Source organism: Anguilla rostrata, chromosome 9 (genome assembly GCF_018555375.3).
Source record: "Anguilla rostrata isolate EN2019 chromosome 9, ASM1855537v3, whole genome shotgun sequence".
NCBI lineage: Eukaryota > Metazoa > Chordata > Actinopteri > Anguilliformes > Anguillidae > Anguilla > Anguilla rostrata.
In genome coordinates, this window is record NC_057941.1 from 34,920,739 (window position 1) to 34,932,962 (window position 12,224).

At 44.6% G+C, this 12,224-nt stretch overlaps 1 protein-coding gene across 1 annotated transcript; it reads right to left on the reverse strand.

The window, feature by feature from the left end:
• Positions 1-830: 830 nt before the first annotated feature.
• On the reverse strand, positions 831-11,163 carry reep2 (receptor accessory protein 2). The gene is made up of 8 exons (XM_064351949.1): positions 10,968-11,163; positions 9,722-9,794; positions 8,961-9,037; positions 7,952-8,072; positions 7,323-7,436; positions 6,541-6,721; positions 5,827-5,990; positions 831-5,393 (listed from the first exon to the last, which is right to left on the reverse strand). Exons 1-8 carry the CDS (start codon positions 10,997-10,999, stop codon positions 5,322-5,324), a joined length of 834 nt encoding a protein of 277 aa, XP_064208019.1. The 5' UTR covers positions 11,000-11,163; the 3' UTR covers positions 831-5,321.
• Between the last annotated feature and the right edge of the window lie 1,061 nt (positions 11,164-12,224).

The window sequence follows — 12,224 nt, forward strand, 5'->3', positions numbered from 1 at the left end:
ACACGGATGCACCCACACACACACATACTTAACGCACTGACACACACACATGCACACACACTGACAGACACATACACACACACATACTTAACACACTGACACACACACACACACATACACATGCATGCACCCACACACACTGACAGACACATACATAAGCACACACATACTTAACACACTGACACACATGCACACACACTTAACACACTGACAGACACACACACGCACACACGGAGCCTGCCACATGTAGTGCTGACATACTGCCCTGCTGATGCCACGGACTCTCCTCAGCACTTTGCCTATAGGGCACCATGTGTACAGGAATCTAATCCAATAACAGGCCACAGGGATCAACCAGTATGGATGTAAACATCCTCAAAGTAAAGCTGACAACCTCATATTCATGCTTTTATTTCAAATCCAATGTGTTGGCGTACAGAGCCAAATTTAATTGTGTTACTGTCTCAATACCTTTGCATTTAACCGCATATAATGGCTGAATATTACTGATGCACAATACAATCGAGAGTTATGTCCATGACTTACATAGAGCATGTGCCATCTTTACAATCAGTCAAATCTGAACCACACACTTGCCGTGAAGATTACCAAATTAATTTGAACGGTAATCATAGTAAAGTGGTTTTTGCAATAATGGCACAGTGTCCTCAGATTTTTAAGAATAAAGCTCTAAAGTGTGGTGGACTGGGGTACTGAGAAAGCATCTTAAAGTAAATTCATTTTAAATTGAATTATTAATTCTAATATCCTTTGGAGATGTACAAAAGTCCAAAAACCTGAATGATTATTAATGACAATAAAAACACACGCTGATTGCTGTTCTTTTATTTATAACGTTGGTTATTTGTACTTAAGCACAAATCAGTACATACATTAATCTTTATTAGCAGTCTCTCAGATTTTACTCATTTACCTTCATTTACATTAATACTTTGCACAAATAAAAGTATATCAGAGAAAATTCCCATGTGGAACTTTCTGGAATAATGACAGAGTTAAATAAGACATAAATTAAAAAGCAAAAAAAAAAAGAGTTATATTGTAGTATTATGTATTTACAGGCAATCTACACCCCCACCTCCACCCCCACTCACACACATACACAGGTTTTCTTTTTAATATTATTTGCAGTATAGATCATTTTTGAAAAATCTTTTACATTCCTTTTTATACTGAACTTACCCACAGATCAAGAAAGCCAAGGGGTCTGATGCAATACAAGCTGAGTTCCTCTGGTCTCTAAGTCTGGTCGCTTAGAGGTTTGTTAAATCACAAAAGTCTGGCCTGGTGTCACTACAGTACATGTCAGTTTGTTTTTCTAAAGGATTCAGTGGTAGTCTGCTAGGCTTGACGTTTAAACATCTAACAAGCCACCAGGCAGATAGAAAGCCTGTTACAAGTGCAATTTCAACTAAACAAAACAAAAAAATAAAATAGATGTTTAAAATGTGTGGGCACTGGATATCAAATTGATCGGATAAAGATACGTCTCGGATTGTAAAGGTATGTTTTTCATCAGGAGTATACGAAGAGTGGCAGTATTTGTCAGTGGATATCAACAGCGGTAGTGTTCATCAGTAAATATCAATAGTGGCAGGGTTCAGGGAACTAGTCTGTTACAGGTTCACACCCAGCGCGGGGCACCTATGTAGTGCAGGTGAACAAACTAATAAAGTTTTCATGATTTATTTATTAAATAAAAAGCAGAGCAACTGACAGTATATAAATCTGCCCTGTAAACTGCAGTGGGAAAGGGAGTCTGAAAAGAAATGACATCATAATAACAAGCTGTTGACCACACCCATTTTAGGACCCTTGCTTGAGCAACAGTGAGGTGAAAGAATTAGGTTTTATTTAAGTATCTAAAATCACACTTAAATCGGTGACATTGATTGACTGATATCTATTTTCCATCCGATGTCATGCATCATAAAAATGCCCAGCCCATATGGACTTGTAAGACACCATTATTTTCAAGAAGACTGAATTAAAATTTCAACGTACAAAATGTTTTAAATATTTCTACCGGACAGAAATCAAACACAATCTGTCAAATCAACTACGATTTGTCTGGTTCTTTGCTGTGCTCCAACAGTCTTGGTAACGGAAACAAGCCATTCATACAGGTAATAGTATCATTATTATGAATATGTACACATTAACATTAAGGAGATATTCTTCCCAGACACGAAGTCAGTGCTCCCCCTGCAGTTCACATTTGGTGTTACACTCCGGACTCAAAAATAGGCCAATTGTCAAATGCAAAATGCAAACACTAAAATAGCACCCTACACATGCGCAATGCAGAACAGGATCCTCTCAAAGCATCACAACAGCTAAATATTATTCAAGTTCTGCCAATCACAGCTTAACAAACCTTGCCAATATCCTCTACTGTACAACTTCAACACAACTTCATCTTCCAAAGGCGTTTGGACTGATTTCTTCAACCATCTGATTTTAAACAGATAGACAGGCCCGAAGTACTGCTGTTACTATATATCATATACTGTTTAGACTGGAAATGGGTGCATAACAGCATCTCCAATCGATCAAACTGTGTTCCTCGCCCAAGACCTTTTATACACCCTCAGTCAGAAGGGCGAAGATAAGCAAGCTAATCTGTTTGTTTGACAACAGGCAATAACCCAGAATGGGCCCATATTAACAGGTCCCTCCGTTAAACACTGCAGTAAACCACAGTGATGAAGAGCTTCCCTCCAGTGCCCTGACAGCACAATGCTCGTGTGCAAAGCCCAACTGCGGCACCGGCCTCCTCCTGACGCAAGACAAGCGCACCCATTGTGTCATTTCCCCATGTGACCACCACGCCACCCCGGTGAGACTCCACGCCAGGGGCAACCAACCCTGGCCCACAAGCGCCGGAGACGATCCTGAGCTTCTGTTCCTTCTGAGCTCGATCACAGGAGTTTAACAGACGATTAAGGTGAAAGATCACAAATGTGCCCTAATTCTAAAATTAGAATTCTGGAATTTTCTTAACCCAACATACTAATGCTGACATAACAATCACTACTGGTAACTGAAAGTAATCGTGTTCTAGAATACTGGCATTGAATTTTGGAGGAAAAAAAAACATCCCAAAAAGACCTACTCTTCAAATGGTTTAGAGTCTGAGCCTGAATGTTCTGAATGCCTCCTGCACATGGTCACCTACATTCGCCATCTGATTAATTCAAATGAATCCAGTTATTTAGTGTTAGGTTCAGTTGGAACAAAAACCAGGACCGTCTCGGGCACTGCCAACCCTTGTTCTGCATATTCTAAAAATTGCTGAATAAAACACATTGTAAAGAACTTTAAAAGTATATACTTAAAGTGTCTTGCGCAATAAGACCGTCTCCGCCTAGCTTATCACGAGCTAATTGCACAGCACTATTTTTAAACTCTCATTAAATTTAAACGAAAAAAGAGGTTTTGACACGATTCCTGTGGTAACCCAGCTATTTTGTCAGGGTGCGCATTTCAGCCCATTGTGCTGTTCTTAAAGACACCCAGTGACTGAAGGACAGGGACACGCCCCCAAGACTTCTGCTACACGCCCCATTCTGAACCCCCGAGTTACAGCAGCGTCTGCCACTCTCCTGGGGTCCCCCCCCCAGTCCTCTTCCAGATCGGTGTCCACACCCCACCCCAATGTCTCTGCTACAACCTGGTAGACCCCACTTCAGACCCTGCGGTGCCTACGACAAACCCCCCTCTTCCCCAGCCACGACTTCCTGCTGCTTTCCAAGGAAAAGATGTGTGTCCCTCTCTAAGCTTAGCTGTAAAACCTAACTGCAAAGCTAATTTAAAAAATGCTCATGTGACTACTTTGATCATTGCCTTTTTTCTTTTCCAGAGAACATATAAAATTCCACTGCCGGTTCTGCTCCTGTGATTGGACCAAAGAGTGGAGAGTGACCCGCCCCCCCTCTCTTAGGTCACAATGGCTTTGCTTGACTGACAGGAGCCTGCAGGATGGGAAGGCACTACAAGCAAGTAAGTTTCATAAGGAGCAGGAGAAAAAAACAACCCCTTCACCCCTAAACCGACACGTGACTAAGTGTGAATTCGGGAGCGGGGGGGGGGGGGACTCAGAGAAAGCAGAGGTGTGAGAAGATGGAACTGGCAAACTTTTATCAAAACTTCAGTGGACTGAAGAGCTGCCACTGCTATTTTGAGAAATCGTACTATCTGTACACACTCTGACACCATAGCCATCAGCTTCCCAAATGTTACATGCAAAGAGGCAGTTCATTTTTTCTAGCCTGTTTCAGTTCGCATGAGTAAGAGACCGAATATTCACTTCAACCAAATTTTAGAAGAAACGCAGGGTAGGACAGTAGCCCTCTCTCCCTTCGCTACACCTCATATCTCCATCTCTACTCCTTTATCAGTCATTACTCTGTTCCCAGAGAAGCTGTCCCATTTCCCTAAAATAAATTCCCCACAGGGAGACAAAACTGCCTTCCACATCTAACGAATGTGTATCCACAATTAGAAAGAAGGCCAAGTGAAAATGCAGGACACCTTACAGGCCAGAGACTAGCTGGTGCTGTGGTCAGTAATGCAGGCTTTAAATGAAGCGGTTGGGGGGGGTACTTAGCTAAAGAACTCCTGTTGGGCCAGTAGGAGCTGAAATACCATGTTCAAAGTGGAATAAAGTGGCAAGATCACACACACGTGCACACACACACAGACACACACACACACACACACACACACACTCACTCGCACACGCCTCCTTAAATCATGGCAGAAACTCGACATCCTGAAGAACCATCCATGTCAAAGGTCAACAAGCAAGGAAACATCATGGCGCATGACAGCTGAACAGACGCGCGTGACAAGCAGCGGGGGGGTCACTGCACTAAAGAGCTGTCAGATTAAAACCAGGACAACACAGGTGAAAAGGCTACTGAAGTGCTTTCCTGTTGCTTCTAGGCTTACGAGAAACCCTTTGCTTATAGAATCTGAATGGATCTTCACCACAGCAGGACAAAACGACTGAGTTTCAAATCTTGTGTGTTTGTTTGTGTGTGTGTGTGTGTGTGTGTGTGTGTGTGTGTGTGTACATGCATGCGTATGAGCATGTGCAGGTGAACGTGTCTGAGACGCAAGTGTGTGCAACTGTACCCAAATATTATGTGTGTTCGTGTGTGCAGGTGTAAGAGTGTGTGTGTGTGCATGTGAGAGAATGTGCATGTGCACATCAGACACAGACAGACAGGCGGGCGGACGGACGGACAGACAGACGGACGGACAGCGCGGTTACGTCGGCGCCGGGGTGAGTCCGCTCAGGGCGTTTCCGCAGTAGCGCTGCCAGTAGGCGAGGTCTTCTTCTTTGGTTGTTTCTTCACCGTCTTGCTCTGAGTTTAAGACAAGAGGGGCGTCAAAAGCCAGCGAAACACACAATGAACAAACGCAGGGAGCGCGCCCAGAGAGAGCAGGAGGAGCAAGCACAAGAGCAGCCTGTTCTGGACCGAGCTCCCGGCCCCCTTCCACACCCCCACTGTTCCCCAGCCGCTATGCTTACAATTAAACACATCGCCGAAATTTCAGCACGCTTCCTAAAAGAACCACCCACACGGATTCTCCTCTTCTATTCACTAACGCGCATTCGCATATGGCTGCGTCTCCCCAAAATGGAATAGGTGGAGGGATCCCGTGACCAGATTTTCTAGATTTTTATGGTAAAAATTCAACAGAAATAACATAAGTAAACTAAACTGGTTACGGACGTGTGACCCTTTTCAGTGCATACAGTAGCTTAAGGGGGGCGGGGCTCGGAGACTGGTCTACCTCTGTCTTCGCCGCGGCGGGTTTCTTCGCCTTGACACTGGCAGTGCGTTTCACAACCTTCTCCCCAGCATCCTCATCGGACTGCTCTGTCCTGGCATCCGACTGGTCCCCGTCAGCCTTGGAACTCGGACGGGATTCGTCAGAAGGTGGGGGTGTCATGCGAGCTGGGAGGGGGGGGGGGTTAGGGGGTATGGAACAAATGATGCATTGTTTCCGGTGCCCGCAGAGAGCATTCGCCAGAAGCTAGCTGTATCCACTCAATACCCTGTATTGTAGACTACATTACACAGCAGCTAGCTGTATCCACTCAATACCCTGTACTGTAGACTACATAACACAGAAGCTAGCTGTATCCACTCTATACCCTGTATTGTAGACTACATAACACAGAAGCTAGCTGTATCCACTCTATACCCTGTATTGTAGACTACATAACACAGAAGCTAGCTGTATCCACTCTGTACCCTGTATTGTAAACTACATTACACAGCAGCTAGCTGTATCCACTCTATACCCTGTACTGTAGACTACATAACCCAGAAGCTAGCTGTATCCACTCTATACCCTGTATTGTAGAATACACTACCCAGCAGCTGGCTGTATCCACACTATACCCTGTATTGTGGACTACATTACCCACCAGCTGGCTGTATCCACACTATACTCTGTATTGTGGACTACATTACCCAGCAGTACACTGTATTGATTCTGTACCTTGACGGGATGAGCCTTTAGCGCGGGGAAGAGTGCCCCCGACTCCCACGTCATCCCCAAGCCCCGAAGAGCCGCGCTGACGGGCGTCGGCTTTGCGCAGGCGAAGTTCGTCCTCGTCCTGGATCAGCGTGAGGTCGTGCATGCTGAAGCTACGCAGTTTCTCCGACAGCACGTCCTGCCCCTGCGGGCGCAGACCCCCATTTTACAGCACTCCCCAAACCTGATGCACCCACATACACCATGTGACTGACTCCACACCCCAAATCTGGCATACACACAGATACACACACATACCCAAAATTTGTGCTATTATCCACATCTTATCCAGAGCAACTTGCACAGCTTCACCAGTTTTTACATAGAACCTATTTATGCAGTAGGATATACACTGAAGCAATTCAGGTGAAGCACCTTGCTCAAGGGCACAATGGCAGTGATCTACTGGGACATCGAACCTGCAAACTTTCAGGTTACAAGCCCAGTTCCCTATCAATTTTTACACTGCCATGTTATGCCACAAAACGCAGATTCCCGAAACAGCAGGGCCAGTGAATGGGATGAGCAATCCAGGTCATTTACAGCAGTGTTAATATGCACAGCACTAATTAAACAAAAAAACCCGGTTCAGTGAACCCTCAGAGCCTCATGTCCCGGAACATGACCACACCCGCGATGGCACACATTAACCTGACCGCAATGGGACCTGGCGAGCACGAAACACGGAGGATACAGCGGCTCCGCGGGACACGCCCACGGGCGGGCGCCACGCCCCGACGCCTCACCTTGGAGGCGGCGGTCACGGCGGCGTTGGCAGCCAGGTTGAGGCCCCTCTTGCCGAAGCGCATCATGGTGTCGTAGCTGCGGTCGCGGGCCTGACTGATGTACTCATCAATCTCCTGAAAAGCCAGAGAAGGGAGGCGACAGACTGGTCAAGGCCCCAGGGGCAGGGTTGAGGCTAGCCTGTCCCTCAGTTAGGTGCGAGCCATGATGAGAGCAGTTGAGTCAGGACGCGAGTTCACTTTAATTCCTTAAGGTGTGAGGTCACAAATATGTGATTAGAATGTTCGTAACTGAACATTCTAATGCTGATGTCACAATCATTACTGGTAACTGAAAGCAGTGGCATTCTAGAACACTGACTTAAACCTACTCTTCCAAGTGTTAAAGATACATTTCAACATCAACACTGATTTTAAAATAGATATATTATTTGTTTTTGAACACAAATGAGACACAAAGTTACTTGTCAAGATCTTTTTCATGATTTAGGCCTAACTTAGTGTCTATGTTAGGGTTCTCAGGAGGCCCCCCATGGCTGCACCACACCCACAGAAACAGAATAATTCCACACCTGGCAGCAGGTGGGGGGGGGCTTAAAAGTCAGGGAGGGGAAAGGCAGGGCGTGACTAACCTTCTCCTTCTTGGACAGGGTCGGGTGCACAAACTTGCGGTAGAGCACGCTGGAACCCTTGGTGTAGGGGGACAGCAGCCAGATGACGAAGGCGATCTTCAGCTCGAAGTAGAAGGGGAACCTGGGAACAGGACGGGGCCGGACAGTCAGAGGGGAGATGGGCGCTGTGCGGGGGGGGGATGGGGCTGGGGGGGCGGAGGGGGGCGTTAAACAAATAAGGGGCGTGGCATAGTGGAAGCAGCAGCAGCGTGCTTTTGACAGGGGGAACTTGGGACAGCGCAAGAGAGCACATATTTGATTTCTTCATGTATAATATACTATTTTTTTCACATTTTGCTCCTCAATGTGAATTCGCCTCTCCTTTACCATTTCTTTGAAACTTTCCAGGTACACAGATTTGTTTCAGGGCACTACTTTCAAAGATAACACATTGTCTGAGGTTTTTACTTTTTATTAATTAGAATTAAATAAGGAACTATACTGTGTTAGGTTTGGTGAAGAATGTTACAGATAATTTTAAAAGTTTCAAGCTACCTGCTGGTTTTACAGTGGCAAGTATAAGGGCATTGACAGCTTTGTGATTTAAAGCAAGAACAATACACTCCAAGTTACTACAAGCGGCTTAAACTTAAACAGGAATAATATTTAAAAATCCAGAAAGTACCCGACCCTTTAATAAAACCAGGAAGTACACTGAAGCATATTGCCTAATTGATTCTCATTTCAGGATCGTAACATGATCACTTTTCAAATGGATGGAATATTTGTGCTCTGACTTCAGACACCAGGGACTGGACTCAGGTCTGGCCCAGAAACATCAGTGAGTGCATCCTCACAAGAAAGGGTGGGTCGCAGTTTTGCTAATTATCTCTGTGTGCACTAATCTCAGCATACTGTGGAGGGGGTTGTGGGTTGGGTGGGATTTGGTCAGGGGGTAGGGCTCATTGTACAGGGGCAATGGGACTCTGGAAGGGCAGAGAAAAGCAAAACAAAAAACCTGTCACCTTACCACGAGAGGACGAGGTCCGTGACAGTCTCTACTGTAGTGAAGATGGCAAACACAATCCAGTACATCATCCACTTGACCTGAAGCAAAACACACATGCATTTTAGATTTTATTTGACTCTGATCACCAGTGGCACTTCACAGCGCATAACAAGCAGGCCCTGCACTGAGACTACTCCCTACACAACATTAAAAACTGGATTCCTAATTGTACACTACTTTTTATTTTCACAGTGAACTGCACACTGAGCAAGGATCGGAAAAGACGCAGGGTGGCCAACCATCTGTCGGAAACACAATAACAACAGGGCCTTGTCGTCGTCAGCCTCCTCCTCCTCCTCCTCCTCCTCCTCCTCCTCCTCCTCCTCCACTCCCATCACCGGCTACTACGGCAAGCCGTTCCCCAGCTCGGCCGGTTTCCATAGCAACCGACTGCAGCAGAGGGCCCTCTTAAATGGCGCCGCGCGGAACAAGAGCGGTAAAAACGCTGTTTGATGTCCACAGATACGGAGGAGAGACGCGGTTCGGCCTCTTCAAGGCCTTCACAGACAACAATGTGCGCCGATTGATAGGTAAAACGGTTGACATCATCAACACCGTCGCCACATTCAAATCACACTCATTCCCTCTCTTGCTCTAAAACAAAGAGAGGCAGGGCTTTGCCTTGCACAGTTCGGACGCAGGGCATAGTGGGAACGCAGGAGGAGAGGAGCATGGGTAAAAAAAAAAAAGGGAAAAGGAACGCTAGCGTTAGCTGCACTCACGTATTCTTTCACATTCTTCGTCTTCACTGCCTTGTACGAGGAGTAGGCGGGGTAGAGGATCCCAAAGGCCAGGCTGTGAAGGAGAGGTGACATCATAATTGTGTGATCTCAAAGGCGTTCTGCTTTGTCATAGCCTATGTGCTTCGTTTTTTTTCTCCTCATCTACCCAGTTCTACAACCTGATATACATGTTTTTTGGAACCTATGTCTTAAATATGTTTTATATAGGCTATTTTGATTGTAACAACTGAATTTTATGTACTGGGGTACAATATATATATATTTTTCTATTCCATTCCATTATTTTCTATAACTGACCCCTGTTAAACACATACACACACACACACACAATTCCCATGCAAAGCACTTCCAGAAGCATGCCAGTGTTGTGTGAACATTAGGACATTATGAAGTGACAAAAGAAATCCACCTCTGTTTCCACCCACAGAAGGTTCAATGGGGCTGTACATGATGCCAGAAGTATTTTAATACTTAAACACTTGATACCTGTATGATAATGGATAACACAGTGGGATGTGTTGCCTTCTGTGCAATCTGTCTTTTCACTATTGATTAAACGGCACTTGAGATGCCGGTTAATATTGACTAGTGATAATACCGTAAAAAAACTGTAACAAGAAAATGGCGTTCCAAATCAAGATACATGAGTAAATTAAAAGGCTGTAGAATGTTATAGGCCTAACACCTACCCTGTAAGGCTTTGCAAAATTATTCGTTCCTGGTGCATCAATTATTTAACTCAACATACCGCTAATGGGGTTCATAGGTCAAAATCTCTCCTCATGTTATTGATGCTTTAGCCAGTCGATCTGTGAATGGAGTACGGTGGTGCTAGTTGTTGCACCTGAAAATATGTGATTATGAGAAACGAACTCACTCCAGACGAGGTGCACAATGCTTTCAGCTTTCCAACACTTGCAAGCTACTCACAGACATAAATAAATCATGACAACCACAAAAGAGAAAAAACATCGCTGTGATTTGGCCATCTTGTTAGCTCGCAATGATAAACTGTCCATCGTGTAAAAGAAAGGGTTTCTGTTGAATAATGGACGGCAGATGTTGTACCGGTGAGCTATGGAGGCATGGAAACTGCAGATATATTACCTTCCATGATAGCCATCACAGAGCGTACATGATGGCAGTAGCTTAGCATGACCAGCGATGCTACGTTGACCGCATCGAGCAGACGCGCTTCGTACGAACATGCAGAGCAAATACTTACACCACCGTCCTCGAGATCATCCAGGATACCATTTTGATCCTTATGTTTTCTTAAGCCTAAATGTATTACCCCCCCATTCCTCCAACAAGCCCTTATTATAATGCTAATAGGGTAGTCAGCGCGTGTTCTGCTGCAGACCGTTTCACTTGCATTCAGACTGTATGGGTCCTCTCATCACATTGTTAGGTGACTTGTTCCTCTTAAAGGGCACGCGCTGAGTATTGGATATTAAATGCCAAAGTTCACGGTATGACTGTCACAGATCGTGGGGTCCATCGACAATGTACTTATTATTATTTAACACATATTTATTTCTTTAAAGACTCGCTAGCCGATATGATATACATCTCAGTGTATCGTCAGGAGACCTATACTGCATGTCTATTAGCCTTATTTGAAGGACCGACTGTTTCTTTTCGGGAAGATACTATTTCACTTCTTTTTTAGGGTCCTTCAACGTACAGTCGAAAGAGCGTTTATTCCTCGTTATGTAGATTAGGGAGACATCTTTCTCTGCATCTGTTTAAATGCGTACTTTTATCTCGTAAACATACATAAATCATTCTTGTAATGAGGACGACATACAATTAATAGTCTCTATTGCTATAGAAAGCAACATCCCGATCTCTATTTTTAAGCACAAAATGATAGGGTTAAGATTGGGGTGATGATAAAAGCACCACGTGCTTCCAGAACCCCGTCTCTCTGTCTCCTGACAACGTTAATGCCACTTTCGGATATAATGAAGCCACTTTTGACACCCAATTTTAAGCCAGGACCCAGTCGTTAATTGTGGAAAAATATAGGGTCTAGAGATCCACGTATGCATACTAGTTTTGAGTTAACGCCTCTAACTCGGCTCAGTCACATGGTTTATTGGGTCTGAAGTGGTTGTTGATTTTAATGTGCAAACAAAAGCCAGCAGCTCTTTGCCTTGAAATCCAGAAAGGATTACAGGCCTCTGTGACCACCTGATTTAGATTCAGTCACCCCAACCTTCTTAATCAAAAGACTGGTGCCTTTCCAGTGGTGAGTACCTGGCTAAACTCCCACAGAAACGAATGGCTCGTATTTCTGAGCCAAGTGCTCATCAAGCTTGACAATTATGGTAAACAAGAGTGCCTTTTTTCCTCTGTAAAATTTATTTTAGAACTTAAAAATGTATACAGAGATAACAATTAATCAAGGGGATTTGTTTTAAACAGCAGAAAATATGTTCAACTTCACAATTAATTTAATCCAATGGACATTGGGTTG

Bases quoted from the DNA above. Each gene is read 5' to 3' on its own strand.
- reep2 (XM_064351949.1), bottom strand. From the start codon at position 10,999: ATGGTATCCTGGATGATCTCGAGGACGGTGGT. The intron at 7,437-7,951 runs GTTAGTCACGCC...CTGGCTTTTCAG, and splicing joins CCCTGTCCAAGAAGGAGAAG to GAGATTGATGAGTACATCAG. The intron at 6,722-7,322 runs GTGAGGCGTCGG...CTGCGCCCGCAG, and splicing joins CCGTGACCGCCGCCTCCAAG to GGGCAGGACGTGCTGTCGGA.